A 19,727-nucleotide genomic window follows, 5' to 3' on the forward strand; every position below is an offset into this window, starting at 1 on the left:
ATACCTCCATGGGTTGATAAATTGGATTTCCATTGATTATTTTTGTGTGATTTTGTTGTCAGCACATTCAACTATGTAATGAAAAGTATTTAATAAGATTATTTCATTCATTCAGATCTAGGATGTGTTATTTTAGTGTTCCCTTTATTTTTTTGAGCAGTGTATATTGTATACTTGTTGTTGGGATTGGCGTGTGTGGGGGGGGGGATTGGGTCCGTGGGTGGCTTTCTTTGGAATCCTTATATCTTACTCATTGTTAGAATTTTGGGAGTCCAAATCAGTTGTTATGTACTATATTTATTGAATATATGAATCCGATCCTTTAAAGTGGCCAATTTCGGTGCAATCAATTAGCTTAATTTCTCAGAGATCAAATTCATTTCAACAAAATAATGTTGCATGAATGCTAATCTTCTCCGTTTATAACTACAGAAACAACATCAAAACAATCTGAGATTGGGGGTGTCATGGCTTGCTGAAAAGACATGGAACGACCCTCTCTTTGGTCTTAATGGCTTGTGAATCAGATGTCTCGCGTATGTGTCCATCTGCCACTTTTCTGCTATATGAGCTGGTTGGCTGATCCGCAGGTTTGTCTGGCTGGCTTCCTGCCTGGTTCCCTGGTTGGTGTTGTGGCTGTTGGTCTATCTGTCAGGGGGGCTGTTGTGTGTGGGTACCAGCTGGATGGTTGACAAACAGTCTTCCAATGGTAGGTGTTAGTGATTTGCACAGCAGCGTGTGTGTATGTCAGGATTAGGAAATCCTCCCCTGGAAGGTTCAGTTTAAGATCCCAAACACATTCATATCTTAGGAATTAAGTAACAAATAGCCCAGATAAAACACACACCTGTGGTCTTGGCTCTTGGTGTTTTCGTGACTTGGTTCATGTGGTTGGAAGACGTTCTGATCAGAGGTCACTGAGGGACCAAAGCTATTTATTTGAAAAGCTTTTAGAGAGAGTAAATGGATGTTCTGACAAGCTTGTCTTTCAGACACATTTTTCTCATTATACACTATGGTCATTAAACATTTCTAAGAGAAAGATGAATCACAGAAGAGTGGGCATGAGACCGAACAGGAAGACAGAGCCATTACATCGTACAGGGAGGCTTTCAAAGTAGTGCTCTGCAGGTTGCTTTTGTCTAGGTGGATACGTTGCTTTTTATATCTCTAGATATTGGAGTGCCTGAGACGGCTAAGTGCCTCGCTTAGGGGCTCAACAGGAGCACTACACCTCACTAGGGATTTCAAACTGCAGCTGACCAACTTTCAGCCCTATATCATTCCCCCATAATGCTTTGTGAGAGGCCTGGATGTCTCTTCGGCCGGCCGGACCTCTCTCTTTTTCCTTCCACAGAGCTGTGTGTGGGGTGAACGGGTCTGAAGGGTATATCTGTGTTTGCTCATCAACTACCATCAACACACACTGCACACACATACACAGACATACACACACACACACACACACACACCTCCCTCTCACCCTGAGGGGATGGAGTGTTTAGACGGAGTCATGGGGGAGACGTGTCCACTGGAGGGTGGCTAATTTCAGCAGACAGGGACAGAGGCAGCATTAGTGTTCCCTTGAGTCAGTTGTCCCGTCAGACTGGCCCTGGATCCCTAGTTCCATGCAGTCACAGCCACAGTCACAACCCTATCCCCTTCCTGCTGTATGACAGTTCCTGGGGAGGACCTATAGCTGGGCACACATGTCATCATGTGAGACTGGCAATTATGAAATCATCTCATCTCCTATGTCATCCTGTACAGTTGTCTTACATAAATAATTTGCACTGTAGCACTGGGGGACGCTAAAAACATTAATTTGGGGTATGGTCCTGTTTTTGGATTGCATTTATTATGTCCTTGGTTTAAGGGATGGCACCCATAGCAGGGCAGTGTCCCTATCACTGTTCCCGGGCAATGGGGTTTCCTTAGACCAGATGGAGGAGTTTGTCACTCTGTATTAGTGGCCCTCTAAATCTAGAACACCCCACCCTGTTTTTTTCCCCCAGGTGGTCTCCCATTCAAATACTGACCAGGCCCAAGCCTATTCAGCTTCCTCTTTCAAAAGCCTGCATGGAGATTCAGGATAAGACGGATGGCTAGCGTATATCTTTCCCTCCTTCTCTTGCAGCTGAGACATGAGGTTACTCCCCTGCACTCCACAGTTCTTTCATCCCACAACGTCAGCCTCTTCCGCCTTCTGGAGGATAGAAACCGAGCCCTAAAGCTTGAGGTGGCTACCCTTCGCCAGGAGAAACAGCAGTATAGAACACTGGTGAGTCTGGACTTTCTCCTCTCTCCTCCACACAACTAGCCCAGACAGCTCTCAATCACTAAAAGGTGTTTTTGTTATGGGCCATCTATTCTCCAGAGTACAGCATATCTGTGTTTTTGATCAGTCTCCATCTATCCCGATAACCCTCAGTTTGGGCCTTGAAGGCAGTGATTTATCATACTGCATTTATTTTGATCACAATATTGTTCTCAGAGTATGTCTATTGTATAGACTAGCGAGTTTATGTTTCGTTCCTTTATGGTAAATAGGTCTTTATGGCAAGCTCTCATGCATAGCAGATGTTGTGCGGTTTGTCGTGCCACTGTGTATTGCGCAGTCAGGAGAGTGTGTAAGATATGGAGGTGAAGTGAAGAGCAGACGAGAGGAGAACAGGGGAAGGGGAGGAAGTCCTCTGGGGCTCACCTTGGTCCCAGGGGTGAAGGTGTAAAAGCCGTTGTCCTGGCAACAGGCCCACTAGCACGATAGGGACAGATTGGTAGAGGGAAACTGACAGACCATAATGGCTGCTTGCTGTTGCAAGCCTCACTTGTTCCAAATCAATTTCACTCAATGGAGATGTAAGGTGGAGAAGGCAGAGATGGGTACTTACTGTACACACAATATTGGCTTGTCATTGGCCAACACGCATAGGCCTAAATCCCAGAACATTGCTTTCTGTCATCCATATGACTTGAGGATCAGCTGTCACGTCTGTCCAGTATCTTAATGCTCTCATGGTAATTTAATGTGGTTCACTATTGTGTATGTACTATATGTGTATGTGTTGGAGTGTTAACACATCCACATTGTTGTGTGCACGTTTCATTTCGTAACTCCATGTTCCTTGTGCAGGAGGAATGCTTTCCCATTCCAGCTGTGTGAAATGTAATGGATGATGAGTCACCAGAGGCTGGGTTGTTAGAGTGGGGATGTGTTAAAGTGACAGCGACTGGTTTTCTATGTGTTATGACATGCTGGATTGTATACAGGTAACTGCCAAAATAAAGGAAAAAGTTAATAGGGAGTTGGGCCACCATGAACCGCCAGAACAGCTTGAATGTGCCTTGGCACATACACCCTTTAAATCCCCTATCCTGTTTTGAGACCCCTCTTTCCAATTTACTGAGATGTATTCTTCTAGCCATGTTAGCCAAAATAATGGGCAACTGGGCGTTTTATACCTGACCCTAATGTGTATGGATGCATATTCAAGAAAGCGTACAGTATTATATAGAGCTATTATTGCATGGAACTCCATTCCATCTCACATTGCTCAAATGAAAAACCTGGTTTCAAAAAACAGATAAAGCAACACCTCACGGCACAACGCTTCTTATTTGACCTATATAGTTTGTGTGTATGTATTAATATGTAGGCTACGTGTGCCTTTAAAATGTAGTTCTGTCCTTGAGCTGTTCTTTTCTATTAATGTTCTGTATTATGTCATGATTTTTATGGACCCCAGGAAGTGTAGCTGCTGCTTTTGCAACAGCTAATGGTGATCCTAATAAAATACCAAATGACCCTAAGCATGATGGGATGTTAATTGCTGCTTTCAATATACTTTGTATCCCTCATTTACTCAATTGTTTCTTTATTTTGGCAGTTGTATGTATATATTAATAAGATTTATATAGCAACTTTCTACCTACTGAGGTAATCAAAGCTTTTTACATAGTAAGGGGGAAGCTCACCTGATCCATTGTGGCACCCACTTTGGTGATGCACAGTAACCATTTTGTGCCAGAACGCTCACCACATATCAGCTTGCATGGTAGAGAGGTGAGGAGTTATATTTGCCACTTAGGAATCAGTTGCCAGATTGGTTATATTATATGTCAGTGACTGGGTTGCCAGATTGGTAGTGTACTGTGACAGTGACTGGGATCGATTCCATTGTGGGGATTTGTTATGACGGAGACTGGGTTGCTAGATTGGGTTTAAGTTATGACAGAGGCTGGGTTAACAGTGTGGGGATGGGTTATAGTGACAGTGTCTGGGTTGCTAGTATGGCGATACACTACATACAAAATATGTGGGCACCTGCTTAAACATCTCTTTCCAAAATCATTGGCATTAATATGGAGTTGTTCCCCCTTTGCTGCTTTAACAGCACCCACTCTTCTGGGAAGGCTTTCCACTAGATGTTGGAACATTACTGAGGGGACTTGCTTCCATTCAGCCGCAAGAGCATTAGTGAGGTCGGGCACTGATGTTGGGCGATTAGACCTGGCTCGCAGTCGGCATTCTAATTCATCCCAAAGGTGCTCGATGGGGTTGAGGTCAGGGCTCTGTGCAGGCCAGTCAAGTTCTTCCACACAAGTCTCAACAAACCAATTCTTTATGGACCTCGCTTTGTGCATGGGGCATTGTCATGCTGAAACAGGAAAGGGCCTTCCCCAAACTGTTGCCATAAATTTGGAAGCACATAATCATCTAGAATGTCATTGTATGTGGTAGCATTAAGATTTCCCTTCACTGGAACTAAGGGGCCTAGCCCGAACCATTATTCCTCCTCCAACAAACTTTACAGTTGGCTCTATGCATTGGGGTAGGTAGCATTCTCCTGGCATCCGCCAAACCCAGATTCGTCCGTCAGACTGCCAGATGGTGAAGCGTGAGTCATCAGTCATGTTTCCACTGCTCCATAGTCCAATGGAGGTGAGCTTTACACAACTCCAGCCAACGCTTGGCATTGCGCATGGCTTGTGTGCGGCTGCTCGGCCATGGAAACCCATTTCATGAAGCTCCCGAGAAACAGTTATTGTGCAGACGTTGCTTCCAGAGGCAGTTTGGAACTTGGTAGTTAGTGATTTTTTTACACGCTTTAGCACTCAGTGGTCCCGTTCTGTGAGCTTGTGTGACCTCCCACTTCGCGGCTGAGCTGTTGTTGCTCCTAGACATTTACACTTCATAATAACAGCACTTACAGTTGACCGGGCAGCTCTAGCAGGGCAGAAATTTGATTAACTGACTTGTTGGAAAGGTGACATCCTATGACGGTACCCCTTTGAAAGTCACTGAGCTTTTCAGTAATGCCAATCGACTGCCAATGCTTGTCTATGGAAATTGCAAAGCTGTGTCCTCGATTTTATACACCTGTCAGCAACGGGTGTGGCTGAAATAGTTGAATCCACTAATTTGAAGGGTTGTCCACGTACTTTTGTGTATCTTGTGACAGAGAGGGCTGCTGTAGCCCCGTTGCTTGTTGCCTGGCGACCCTCTGTGTTGGGCATGGCAGGAGTGGACCCTGGGTGAGAAATGACCTTCTGTGTGTCTTTAAGGAGGGCTCCCGCTAAAAGGCAACAGCCATCTTTCCAGACACCATCCCCATGGCAACACCTCCGCTGTGCGAGCCCCGGGCACAGCCCCCGCAATGATAGTCCTCATGATAAGAACAATATGGATGCTAACTGGAACAACGGCGAATTAACAATAAAGGCTAATGACAGTGTAGTGCCAGGGTCATAATTTGCATCACTAATGTGTGCTATTCAAATGCATGAAGACAAAATCACAGGGTTAACATATCCCATTCAAATTCAGTACATTGCAATCCTATTAGATCCCATTAAACTAACCCCCAGGAAATTCATATTGTTTTGGCGAAGGGTTCCTAAAGTGATTTTCGTCACAGTCTGCTTTGGCTGAGGTCTCCATCCTCCCTAATTGAATTTGACCCAGGCAGAGCAGACCTCTTTCAGCTGTTTCTCTCTCTATCTCTCAGGCAGCCTCCATAAATCCATTATCCTCTCCAATAGACCGCTAAAAGTACAGCCCCGTTTTCATAGAGGGAGGAAAAAATGTGCAGGGCCGACACGATTCCTCTATTCCACAATGAGACACCATGGCAGTATGGTGACAGGAAGGAGTTACCTATAAAATGTTGGGTTACTTAAGCAATGGATTGAGTGTTTGTCCCCCCCCCCCTCCTTTGCACAATCCGTCTGGATCCGACTTTACCCCCCCACCACTTTATTACATTTACATTTACATTTAAGTCATTTAGCAGACGCTCTTATCCAGAGCGACTTACAAATTGGTGCATTCACCTTATGATATCCAGTGGAACAACCACTTTACAATAGTGCATCTAAATCTTTTAAGGGGGGGGGGGTGGGGGTTAGAAGGATTACTTTATCCTATCCCAGGTATTCCTTAAAGAGGTGGGGTTTCAGGTGTCTCCGGAAGGTGGTGATTGACTCCGCTGTCCTGGCGTCGTGAGGGAGCTTGTTCCACCATTGGGGTGCCAGAGCAGCGAACAGTTTTGACTGGGCTGAGCGGGAACTGTGCTTCCTCAGAGGTAGGGGGGCCAGCAGGCCAGAGGTGGATGAACGCAGTGCCCTTGTTTGGGTGTAGGGCCTGATCAGAGCCTGAAGTTATGGAGGTGCCGTTCCCTTCACAGCTCCGTAGGCAATCACCATGGTCTGTAGCGGATGCGAGCTTCAACTGGAAGCCAGTGGAGAGAGCGGAGGAGCGGGGTGACGTGAGAGAACTTGGGAAGGTTGAACACCAGACAGGCTGCGGCGTTCTGGATGAGTTGTAGGGGTTTAACGGCACAGGCAGGGAGCCCAGCCAACAGCGAGTTGCAGTAATCCAGACGGGAGATAATAAGTGCCTGGATTAGGACCTGCGCCGCTTCCTGTGTGAGGCAGGGTCGTACTCTGCGAATGTTGTAGAGCATGAACCTACACGATCGGTTCACCGCCTTGATGTTAGTGGAGAACGACAGGGTGTTGTCCAGGATCACGCCAAGGTTCTTAGCACTCTGGGAGGAGGACACAAGGGAGTTGTCAACCGTGATGGCGAGATCATGGAACGGGCAGTCCTTCCCCGGGAGGAAGAGCAGCTCCGTCTTGCCGAGGTTCAGCTTGAGGTGGTGATCCGTCATCCACACTGATATGTCTGCCAGACATGCAGAGATGCGATTCGCCGCCTGGTTATCAGAAGGGGGAAAGGAGAAGATTAATTGTGTGTCGTCTGCATAGCAATGATAGGAGAGACCATGTGAGGATATGACAGAGCCAAGTGACTTGGTGTATAGCGAGAATAGGAGAGGGCCTAGAACAGAGCCCTGGGGGACACCAGTGGTGAGAGCGCATGGTGCGGAGACAGATTCTCGCCACGCCACCTGGTAGGAGCGACCTGTCAGGTAGGACGCAATCCAAGCGTGGGCCGCGCCGGAGATGCCCAACTCGGAGAGGGTGGAGAGGAGGATCTGATGGTTCACAGTATCAAAGGCAGCAGATAGGTCTAGAAGGATGAGAGCAGAGGAGAGAGAGTTAGCTTTAGCAGTGCGGAGAGCCTCCGTGACACAGAGAAGAGCAGTCTCAGTTGAATGCCCAGTCTTGAAACCTGACTGATTAGGATCAAGAAGGTCATTCTGAGAGAGATAGCAGGAGAGCTGGCCAAGGACGGCACGTTCAAGAGTTTTGGAGAGAAAGAAAGAAGGGATACTGGTCTGTAGTTGTTGACATCGGAGGGATCGAGTGTAGGTTTTTTCAGAAGGGGTGCAACTCTCGCTCTCTTGAAGACGGAAGGGACGTAGCCAGCGGTCAAGGATGAGTTGATGAGCGAGGTGAGGTAGGGGAGAAGGTCTCCGGAAATGGTCTGGAGAAGAGAGGAGGGGATAGGGTCAAGTGGGCAGGTTGTTGGGCGGCCGGCCGTCACAAGACGCGAGATTTCATCTGGAGAGAGAGGGGAGAAAGAGGTCAAAGCACAGGGTAGGGCAGTGTGAGCAGGACCAGCGGTGTCGTTTGACTTAGCAAACGAGGATCGGATATCGTCAACCTTCTTTTCAAAATGGTTGACGAAGTCATCCGCAGAGAGGGAGGAGGGGGGGGGGAGGGGGAGGAGGATTCAGGAGGGAGGAGAAGGTAGCAAAGAGCTTCCTAGGGTTAGAGGCAGATGCTTGGAATTTAGAGTGGTAGAAAGTGGCTTTAGCAGCAGAGACAGAAGAGGAGAATGTAGAGAGGAGGGAGTGAAAGGATGCCAGGTCCGCAGGGAGGCGAGTTTTCCTCCATTTCCGCTCGGCTGCCCGGAGCCCTGTTCTGTGAGCTCGTAGTGAGTCGTCGAGCCACGGAGCAGGAGGGGAGGACCGAGCCGGCCTGGAGGATAGGGGACAGAGAAAATCAAAGGATGCAGAAAGGGAGGAGAGGAGGGTTGAGGAGGCAGAATCAGGAGATAGGTTGGAGAAGGTTTGAGCAGAGGGAAGAGATGATAGGATGGAAGAGGAGAGAGTAGCGGGAGAGAGAGAGCGAAGGTTGGGACGGCGCAATACCATCCGAGTAGGGGCAGAGTGAGAAGTGTTGGATGAGAGCAAGAGGGAAAAGGATACAAGGTAGTGGTCGGAGATTTGGAGGGGAGTTGCAATGAGATTAGTGGAAGAACAGCATCTAGTAAAGATGAGGTCAAGCGTATTGCCTGCCTTGTGAGTAGGGGGGGAAGGTGAGAGGGTGAGGTCGAAAGAGGAGAGGAGTGGAAAGAAGGAGGCAGAGAGGAATGAGTCAAAGGTAGACGTGGGGAGGTTAAAGTCACCCAGAACTGTGAGAGGTGAGCCATCTTCAGGAAAGGAACTTATCAAGGCGTCAAGCTCATTGATGAACTCTCCAAGGAAACCTGGAGGGCGATAAATGATAAGGATGTTAAGCTTGAAAGGGCTGGTAACTGTGACAGCATGGAATTCAAATGAGGAGATAGACAGATGGGTCAGGGGAGAAAGAGAGAATGTCCACTTGGGAGAGATGAGGATTCCAGTGCCACCACCCCGCTGGCTCGATGCTCTAGGGGTATGCGAGAACACGTGGGCAGACGAAGAGAGAGCAGTAGGAGTAGCAGTGTTATCTGTGGTAATCCATGTTTCCGTCAGCGCCAGGAAGTCTAGGGACTGGAGGGTAGCATAGGCTGAGATTAACTCAGCCTTGTTGGCTGCAGACCGGCAGTTCCAGAGGCTGCCGGAGACCTGGAACTCCACGTGGGTCGTGCGCGCTGGGACCACCAGGTTAGAGTTGCAGCGGCCAAGCGGTGTGAAGCGTTTGTATGGCCTGTGCAGAGGGGAGAGAACAGGGATAGACAGACACATAGTTGACAAGCTACAGAAGTGTTGTTTCTTGTATTATTGTCTCTTGTGTCTTTAGAGAACTGTTTCACTTTGATATCCTTTTTCTTCTGTCCTGATTTTCTCTTTCTTTTCTTCTGTTAACTAGATATTCTTTGTTGTTCTTCGTTAGCTAGCTAGCTTCTTCCAAAAGATTATTACCAAGCCCCACCACTCCTCTAACAAGTCCCATGCAGTCTGGGTGTAGCCCAAGGCTTTATATATGAGCTAGATGACTAATACGGTGCGCTGTGTTGAAGCCACCTTGCCTCCATCTTGGCACTCCCCCACCATTTCAATTTTTGGGGGGAAGCTATATAAATGCATTTATTAATGCCTACGTTTGTTTTTGCCACATTTATTCTATTACAGACACCATAACGTATACTTTTATATTATGTGAGCTAATATATATATATATATATATATATATATATATATATATATATATATATATATATATATCATTTTTTTTAAATACATGATGGACATGAAGGTCAGTCAATCTGGTACATTTCATGAACTTTGGAAGTTTCTTCAAGTGCAGTCGCAAAAATCATCAATTGCTATGATGACACTGGCTCTACAGAAAAGGAAGACCCAGAGTTATCTCTGCTGCTGAGGATAAGTTCATTAGAGGTACCAGCAGTGTTGGAAAAAGTACTCAACTGTCATACTTGAGTAAAAGTAAAGATACCTTAATAGAAAATGACTCAAGTGAAAGTCACCCAGTTAAATACTACTTGAGTAAAAGTCTAAAAGTATTTGGTTTTGAATATACTTAAGTATAAAAAGTAAATGGAATTGCTAAAATGTACTTAGTATCAAAAGTAAAAGCAAAAGTATAAATCATTTCAATTTCCTTATATTAAAAAAAACAGATGGCACAACAACAAAAAACTTTTTTATTTTTTATTGATGGGGCATTTGTGTTTAGTACTGTTCTCTTGATAAGTGTGTGAATTGGAAAATGGAGTAAAAAGTACATTATTTTCTTTAGGAATATAGTGAAGTAAAAGTAAAAGTTGCCAAAAGTGTAAAGTACAGATACCCAAAAAAACTACTTAAGTAGTATTTTAAAGTATTTTTACTTAATAAGTACTTTACACCACTAGTTACTAGCCTCAGAAATTGTAGCCCAAATAAATGCTTCACAGAGTTAAAGTAACATACACCTCTCAACATCAACTGTTCAGAGGAGACTGCGTGAATTAGGCCTTCATGGTCGAATTGCTGCAAAGAAACCACTACTAAAGGACACCAATAAGAAGAAGAGACTTGCTTGGGCCAAGAAACATGAGCAATGGACATTAGACTGGTGTAAATCTGTCCTTTGGTCTGATGAGTCCAAATTTGAAATTTTTGGCTCCAACCGCTGTGTCTTTGGGAGACGCAGAGTAGATGAATGGATGATCTCCACGTGTGTGGTTCCCACCGTGAAGCATGGAGGAGGAGGTGTGATGGTGTGGAGGTGCGTTGCTGGTGACACTGTCTGTGATTTATTTAGAATTCAAGGCACACTTAACCAGCGTGGCTACCACAGCATTCCGCAGCGATACGCCATCCCGTCTGGTTTGCACTTAGTGGGACTATCATTTGTTTTTCAACAGGACAATGACCCAACACACCTCCAGGCTGTGTAAGGTCTATTTGACCAAGAAGGAGAGTGATGGAGTTCTGCATCAGATGACCTGGCCTCCACAATCACCTGAACTCAACCCAGTTGAGGTGGTTTGGGATGAGTTGGACCACAGAGTGAAGGAAAAGCAGCCAACAAGTGCTCAGCATATGTTGGAAAAGCAATCTAGATGAAGCTCGTTGAGAGAATGCCAAGAGTGTGCAAAGCTGTCATCAAGGCAAAGGGTGGCTACTTTGAACAATCTCAAATATAAACTATATTTTCATTTGTTTGACACTATTTTGGTTACTACATGATTCCAAATGTGTTATTTCCTTGTTTTGATTTCTTGACTATTTTTCTACAATGTGGATGTAGCGTGGTGCGTACTGGCGGCAGGGAAGTCAGGCGCAGGAGAGCGAAAAGTAATTTACAACGGTGTCATTTAATAAACATAAAAACCACCGTAAATAGAACAATAAATTAATGGGTCAAACAAAACCCGGCATCCACCAACATAACGTGCACAAGCACTGCAAGAAACAATTCCGGACAAGGACATGGGGGGGAACAGAGGGTTAAATACACAACATGTAATTGATGGAATTGAAACCAAGTGTGAGGGAAGACAAGACAAAACCAATGGAAAATGAAAGGTGGATTGGCGATGACTAGAAGGCCGGTGACGTCGATCGCCGAACGCCGCCCGAACTAGGAGAGGGACCGACTTCGGCGGAAGTCGTGACAGCGGAACATAGTAAAAATAAAGAAAAACCCTTGAATGAATAGGTGTGTCCAAACTTGACTGGAACTGTATGTATAATGTGTATATAAACATTTTCCTTTAAGTATACTTTTTTGAGATTGCTAATGTTACTGTCCCCACTATAACAACAAAAATACTTGAATACATATAATTTTGTCCTTGAAGAATTTAATTGAAATACTGTAGAATTCCATTCATTCCTATGGAAGAATGCTCCTACTGGGGAGTGCCAATATGACTGACCGGTGGCTTCAAAGCATCTCAATGGCCAATACATAGCATCAGCAATCCAGAGTTTATATTCATCATTGATGTAGCCAGCCAGGGCACTGAGTTCAGCTGGGCAGCAAGGTTTGTGTCGGCATTAATCAAAGCAGACTTGATCCAGATCTGAACAGACTGAGCCAACCCATAATCAAATTGGAGGCAGAGCAGAGAGCTCATTGCTGGCACATAGGCTAAGTAATTGAAAGGTCAGAATAAATATATAACTACCTACCTACCAACTAGGGCTGGGAATTGCCAGGGACCTCAATATATGATATTGTAGCGATACTTCAGTGCCAATACGATATGTATTGCGATTCTCTCGATTCTATATGTGTTGCGATTCGATGTTCCAAGCATATTGCTCACCATACAGTGCCTTCAGCAAGTATTCATACCCCTTGACTTATTCCACATTTTATTGTGTTACACCCTGAATTCAAAATTTATTACATAGAGCTTTCCATGCCTGGCTTGTTTAACATTTGCCCATTTTTCTTTTCAGAATTCTTCAAGCTCTGCTATACAAACATTTTCAGGTCTTGCCTTAGATTTTCATTTACATTTACATTTAAGTCATTTAGCAGACGCTCTTATCCAGAGCGACTTACAAATTGGTGCATTCACCTTATAATATCCAGTGGAACAACCACTTTACAATAGTGCATCTAAATCTTTTAAGGGGGGGTTAGAAGGATTACTTTATCCTATCCCAGGTATTCCTTAAAGAGGTGGGGTTTCAGGTGTCTCCGGAAGGTGGTGATTGACTCCGCTGTCCGGGCGTCGTGAGGGAGCTTGTTCCACCATTGGGGTGCCAGAGCAGCGAACAGTTTTGACTGGGCTGAGCGGGAACTGTGCTTCCTCAGAGGTAGGGAGGCGAGCAGGCCAGAGGTGGATGAACGCAGTGCCCTTGTTTGGGTGTAGGGCCTGATCAGAGCCTGAAGGTACGGAGGTGCCGTTCCCCTCACAGCTCCGTAGGCAAGCACCATGGTCTTGTAGCGGATGCGAGCTTCGACTGGAAGCCAGTGGAGAGAGCGGAGGAGCGGGGTGACGTGAGAGAACTTGGGAAGGTTGAACACCAGACAGGCTGCGGCGTTCTGGATGAGTTGTAGGGGTTTAGGGCACAGGCAGGTAGCCCAGCCAACAGCGAGTTGCAGTAATCCAGACGGGAGATGACAAGTGCCTGGATTAGGACCTGCGCCGCTTCCTGTGTGAGGCAGGGTCGTACTCTGCGAATGTTGTAGAGCATGAACCTACAGGATCGGGTCACCGCCTTGATGTTAGTGGAGAACGACAGGGTGTTGTCCAGGGTCACGCCGAGGCTCTTAGCACTCTGGGAGGAGGACACAAGGGAGTTGTCAACCGTGATGGCGAGATCATGGAACGGGCAGTCCTTCCCCGGGAGGAAGAGCAGCTCCGTCTTGCCGAGGTTCAGCTTGAGGTGGTGATCCGTCATCCACACTGATATGTCTGCCAGACATGCAGAGATGCGATTCGCCACCTGGTTGTCAGAAGGGGGAAAGGAGAAGATTAATTGTGTGTCATCTGCATAGCAATGATATGAGAGACCATGTGAGGATATGACAGAGCCAAGTGACTTGGTGTATAGCGAGAATAGGGGTGGGCCTAGAACAGAGCCCTGGGGGACACCAGTGGTGAGAGCACGTGGTGCGGAGACAGATTCTCGCCACGCCACCTGGTAGGAGCGACCTGTCAGGTAGGTTGTTGGGCGGCCGGCCGTCACAAGACGCGAGATTTCATCTGGAGAGAGAGGGGAGAAAGAGGTCAAAGCACAGGGTAGGGCAGTGTGAGCAGGACCAGCAGTGTCGTTTGACTTAGCAAACGAGGATCGGATGTCGTCAACCTTCTTTTCAAAATGGTTGACGAAGTCATCCGCAGAGAGGGAGGAGGGGGGGAGGGGGAGGAGGATTCAGGAGGGAGGAGAAGGTAGCAAAGAGCTTCCTAGGGATAGAGGCAGATGCTTGGAGTTTAGAGTGGTAGAAAGTGGCTTTAGCAGCAGAGACAGAAGAGGAAAATGTAGAGAGGAGGGAGTGAAAGGATGCCAGGTCCGCAGGGAGGCGAGTTTTCCTCCATTTCCGCTCGGCTGCCCGGAGCCCTGTTCTGTGAGCTCGCAGTGAGTCGTCGAGCCACGGAGCAGGAGGGGAGGACCGAGCCGGCCTGGAGGATAGGGGACAGAGGAAATCAAAGGATGCAGAGAGGGAGGAGAGGAGGGTTGAGGAGGCAGAATCAGGAGATAGGTTGGAGAAGGTTTGAGCAGAGGGAAGAGATGATAGGATGGAAGAGGAGAGAGTAGCGGGAGAGAGAGAGCGAAGGTTGGGACGGCGCAATACCATCCGAGTAGGGGCAGAGTGAGAAGTGTTGGATGAGAGCGAGAGGGAAAAGGATACAAGGTAGTGGTCGGAGACTTGGAGGGGAGTTGCAATGAGATTAGTGGACGAACAGCATCTAGTAAAGATGAGGTTAAGTGTATTGCCTGCCTTGTGAGTAGGGGGGGGAAGGTGAGAGGATGAGGTCGAAAGAGGAGAGGAGTGATAAGAAGGAGGCAGAGAGGAATGAGTCGAAGGTAGACGTGGGGAGGTTAAAGTCACCCAGAACTGTGAGAGGTGAGCCATCCTCAGGAAAGGAACTTATCAAGGCGTCAAGCTCATTGATGAACTCTCCAAGGGAACCTGGAGGGCGATAAATGATAAGGATGTTAAGCTTGAAAGGGCTGGTAACTGTGACAGCATGGAATTCAAATGAGGAGATAGACAGATGGGTCAGGGGAGAAAGAGAGAATGTCCACTTGGGAGAGATGAGGATTCCAGTGCTGGCTCGATGCTCTAGGGGTATGCGAGAACACGTAGTCAGACGAGGAGAGAGCAGTAGGAGTAGCAGTGTTATCTGTGGTAATCCATGTTTCCGTCAGCGCCAGGAAGTCTAGGGACTGGAGGGTAGCATAGATGAACTCAGCCTTGTTGGCCGCAGACCGGCAGTTCCAGAGGCTGCCGGAGACCTGGAACTCCACGTGGGTCTTGCGCGCTGGGACCACCAGGTTAGAGTGGCAGCGGCCACGCGGTGTGGAGCGTTTGTATGGCCTGTGCAGAGGGGAGAGAACAGGGATAGACAGACACATAGTAGACAAGCTACAGAAGAGGCTACGCTAATGCAAAGGAGATTGGAATGACAAGTGGACTACACGTCTCGAATGTTCAGAAAGTAGATTTTCAAGTAGATTTAAGTCAAAACTGTAACTCGGCCACTCAGGAACATTCACTGTCTTCTTGGTAAGCATCTCCAATGTAGATTTGGCATTGTGTTTTAGGTTATTGTCCTGCTGAAAGGTGAATTCATCTCCCAGTGTCTGGTGGAAAGCAGACTAAACCAGGTTTTTCTCTAAGATTTTGTCTGTGCTTAGCTCCATTCCATTTATTTTGTGTCCTGAAAATCTCCCCAGTCCTTAACTATTACAAGCATACCCATAACATGATGCAGCCACCACTATGCTTGAAAATATGTAGAGTGGTACTCAGTTATGTTTGGGGAAAATCCAATACAGCACATAACACTTTGTATTCAGGACAAAAAGTTAATTGCAGTATTACTTTAGTGCCTTGTTGCAAACAGGATGCATGTTTTTGAATATTTTAATTCTGTACAGGCTTCCTTCTTTTCACTCTGTCAATTAGATTCGTATTGTGGAGTAACTACAATGTTGTTGATCCATCCTCAGTTTTCTCCTATCACAGCCATTAAACTCTGTTTTAAAGTTACCATTGGCCTCATGGTGAAACTCCTGAGGCAGTTTCCTTTCTCTCCGGCAACTGAGTTAGGAAGGACGCCTGTATCTTTGTGGTGACTGGGTGTATTGATACACCATCCAGTGTAAATAATAACTACACTATGTTCAAAGGGATATTCAATGCCTGTTTTTTACCCATCTACCAATACGTGCACTTCTTTGCGATGCATTGGAAAACCTCCGTGGTCTTTGTGGTTGAATCTGCATATGAAATTCACTGCTCGACTGATGGACCTTACAGATAATTGTATGTGTGTGGTACAGAGATGAGGTAGTCATTCAAAAATGCAACTGAGTCCATGCAACTTATTATGTGACTTGTTAAGCAAATGTTTACTCCTGAACTCATTTAGGCTTGACATAACAAAGGGGTTGAATACTTATTGACTCAAGACATTTCAGCTTTAAATGTTTTATTAATTTGTTAACAGAAAAATCAAAAACATAATTCCACTTTGACATTAGCGGTATTGTGTGTAGGCCAGTGAAAATAAATACATTTTTTATCCATTTTAAATTCAGTCTGTAACACAACAAAATGTGGAAACAGTCAAGTGGTGTGATTACTTTCTGAAGGCACTATGTCTGCTGCAGACGGACAAGAGAGAGCCATGAGTAAATTATTTTTGATTAGTCATTGAAATAAGTGTTGTAAACAAATTGGCTCCTTATTTAAAAAGAAGATGGAGAACAAGCTATGAAGGAAAAAATACTAGAGTTTTGGTGCAGGTGGTACAGCCAACTCTGGGTTGGCAGGTAACCTAGTGGTTAGAGCGTTGGACTAGTAACCGAGAGGTCGCAAGATCGAATCCCCATGAAAATCTGTCGTTCTGCCCCTGAACAAGGCAGTTAACCCACTGTTCCTAGGTCGTCATTGAAAATAAGAATTTGTTCTTAACTGACTTGCCTAGTTAAAAAATTTTTTTTTAAGACAAATAGCGCAAAACTAATATTGCGAAATTGTCAAAGCGATAAGATACGATATATCATCAGAAGTAATATCCAATATGTAACTATCTTTTTTGTCTTCCACATCACAAGTTTCTTGGCTTGTTGAATGAAGACTGCTTTTAATAATGTAACAGATTTAGGCAAGATCTCAGGAATCCATTGCATCTCAGGTACCCACCCACTCCAACGCAGAATGGATTTATGGAAAATGTACTGCAGAATTTTAATTTCCATTGTGATATACTGTAATGTTATGTTAAAGGGTCAAATTATGTAGGCCTATGCAACGCTGTATATATTACTCAATGTCTAAGTCAATGAGAGAGAAATAACATTCTTAAAACAAGAAGTCACATATTTTGCCCAGTAGCAATGCAGGGGTGACTAGTCAGTATTGACATGACTGATGACGTGATGATGATGTCCATAGAGGGCACAGAGGCCACAGCTAGCCAAAGGAAGGTGCTGTCGGAATTTAGAAATCCTTAACTACTGCTTGTCCAAATGGCTGTGAAACATGGCCCACAAATCAACACAACTTAGGAATTGTTTCTAGTTACATTGCCTTGGCAACTGCCTCTTCCTGTCTCTGAGCTGTTAATGACTGAAGTGACCCCTCAGAGTGAGAGAGCTGTAAAAACAGACCCATTTCAGTAATACCACCAGTTGTTTCAGTCAAATTCATCAATACAAATGTCTCTGTAGAATCTCATCCATATGAATCTAATAAGAAAGATCTAAAGCAAGAGCGGTCTCTGTCACCGCAGAAGCGTGTGTGCAAAAATGATGACACCATTGAAATCTAGGGCCTTCCTGAATTATTTCAAAACCTGACTAATTGGATTAAAGTAACTGTCCAGTGAAAATCTCACTTTTAAAAGTTAATATTCTGTTACCTCAAACCAAAATAATGTTGTTGACTCATGCTACACTTGTATTTGTGGCCAAAGCATAACTCCACCTCAAACTTGTATCTCAAACAGACCATTTAAAAAATACTTACTATTTCCTAATAGAATATGATGACATACTCCTGAGGAGGTTGAACTGACCAATCAATGGTCTAGACGAGGATGAGCTGGCCAATGAGCGGTCTACTCACATTCATATCTTTATGAACAATATACGCCCACACCATTCTGTTTTTAACATAATTAATTACACTTTTTTGTAAGGAAAACTATTTAACTCATATTGTAAGTAATGATAGAAATCTGGAAACACTAGACAGTTTAAGTAATTTTAGGCCCTAACAGCAGTGGGCACCCACTGATTAGGGCAATATGATATACAGTTATGAGGTGTGTGCGCTAGGGTTGTATGGTGAGAACCCAGTTACCGAGATTTACCAACCCAAACCACTTCCCTTTTCCCGGGATAAACAACAGCGAGATACCGGAAATTCTAATACATTATTTACATGAACAGCATGGCGTGAAATGGAACTATTACATTATATGCGATGTCAAAATCTGGCTTCTCTACGGCCTCTGCATGATGAATCATCAACGCTCAGGGTGGGGACAGACAGCCCATCTCAGTATGGATCACAGTTTGTATATGTATTTATTATAGATCCCCATTAGATGCTGCCAAAGTAGCAGCTACTCTTCCTGGGGTCCAGCAAAATTAAGGCAGTTTATACAATTTTAAAACATTACAATACATTAACAGATTTCACAACACACTGTGTGCCCTCAGGCCCCTACTCCACCACTACCACATATCTACAGTACTAAATCCATGTGTATGTATAGTGTGTGTGTGTGTGTGTGTGTGTGTGTGTGTGTGTGTGTGTGTGTGTGTGTGTGTGTGTGTGTGTGTGTGTGTGTGTGTGTGTGTGTGTGTGTGTGTGTGTGTGTGTGTGTGTGTGTGTGTGTGTGTATGCATGTCTGTGCCAATGTTTGTGTTGCTTCACAGTCCCCGCTGTTCCATAAGGTGTTTTTGTTATCTGTTTTTTTAAATCAATGTAGTCCATGTAGTCATGGCTCTATGTAGTACTGTGTGCCTCCCACAGTCTGTTCTGGACTTGGGGATTGTGAAGAGACCTCTTGTGGCATGTCTTGTGAGGTATGCATGGGTGTGCATTCAACATGTCAATACCTCTCATAAATACAAGTAGGGATGAAGTCAATCTCTCCTCCACTTTGAGCCAGGAGAGATTGACATGCATATTATTAATATTAGCTCTCTGTGTACATCCAAAGGCCAGCCGTGCTGCCCTGTTCTGAGCCAATTGCAACTTTCCTAAGTCCTTTTTTTGTGGCACCTAACCACATGACTGAACAGTAGTCAAGGTGCGACAAAACTAGGGCCTGCGTTGTTCATAGTGTTGTTAAGAAGGCAGAGCATTGCTTTATTATAGACAGACTTCTCCCCATCTTAGCTACTACTGCATCAATATGTCTTGACCATGACAGTTTACAATCTAGGGTTACTCCAAGCAGTTTAGTCATCTTAACTTGCTCAGTCTTCACATTATTTATTACAAGATTTAGTTGAGGTTTAGGGTTTAGTGAGTGTTTTGTTCTAAATACAATGCTTTTAGTTTTAGAAATATTTAGGGAGAACTTATTCCTTGCCACCCATTCTGAAGCTAACTTCAGCTCTTTGTTGAGTGTTGCAGTCATTTCAGTCGCTGTAGTAGCTGACGTGTATAGTGTTGAGTCATCCGCATACATAGACACTCTGACTTTACTCAAAGTCAGTGGCATGTCGTTCGTAAAAATTGAAAAAAGCAATGGGCCTAAACAGCTACCATGGGGAATTCCTGATTCTAACTGGATTATATTTGAGAGGCTTCCATTAAAGAACACCCTCTGTGTTCTGTTAGACAAGTAACTCTTTATCCACAATATAGCAGGGGGTGTAAAACCACAACACACAAGTTTTTCCAGCAGCAGACTATGATTGATAATGTCAAAAGCTGCACTGAAGTCTAACAAG

At 45.1% G+C, this 19,727-nt stretch overlaps 1 protein-coding gene across 2 annotated transcripts in view; it reads left to right on the forward strand.

The window, feature by feature from the left end:
- Window positions 1–258: 258 nt before the first annotated feature.
- Window positions 259–19,727, forward strand: part of LOC106563161 (RIMS-binding protein 2) — a 91,113-nt gene continuing 71,644 nt past the window's right edge. The window contains exon 1 of one of the 2 annotated variants that reach the window (XM_082958144.1): window positions 259–2,281. In XM_082958144.1, the coding sequence (XP_082814270.1) occupies window positions 2,102–2,281 (180 nt within the window). In that variant the 5' untranslated portion in view covers window positions 259–2,101. The remainder of the gene's footprint in view (window positions 2,282–19,727) is intronic. The other variant, XM_045689949.2, reaches the window with a different exon arrangement.

This window comes from Salmo salar, chromosome 11 (assembly GCF_965601325.2).
Source record: "Salmo salar chromosome 11, fSalSal1, whole genome shotgun sequence".
In the NCBI taxonomy this organism is placed as follows: domain Eukaryota; kingdom Metazoa; phylum Chordata; class Actinopteri; order Salmoniformes; family Salmonidae; genus Salmo; species Salmo salar.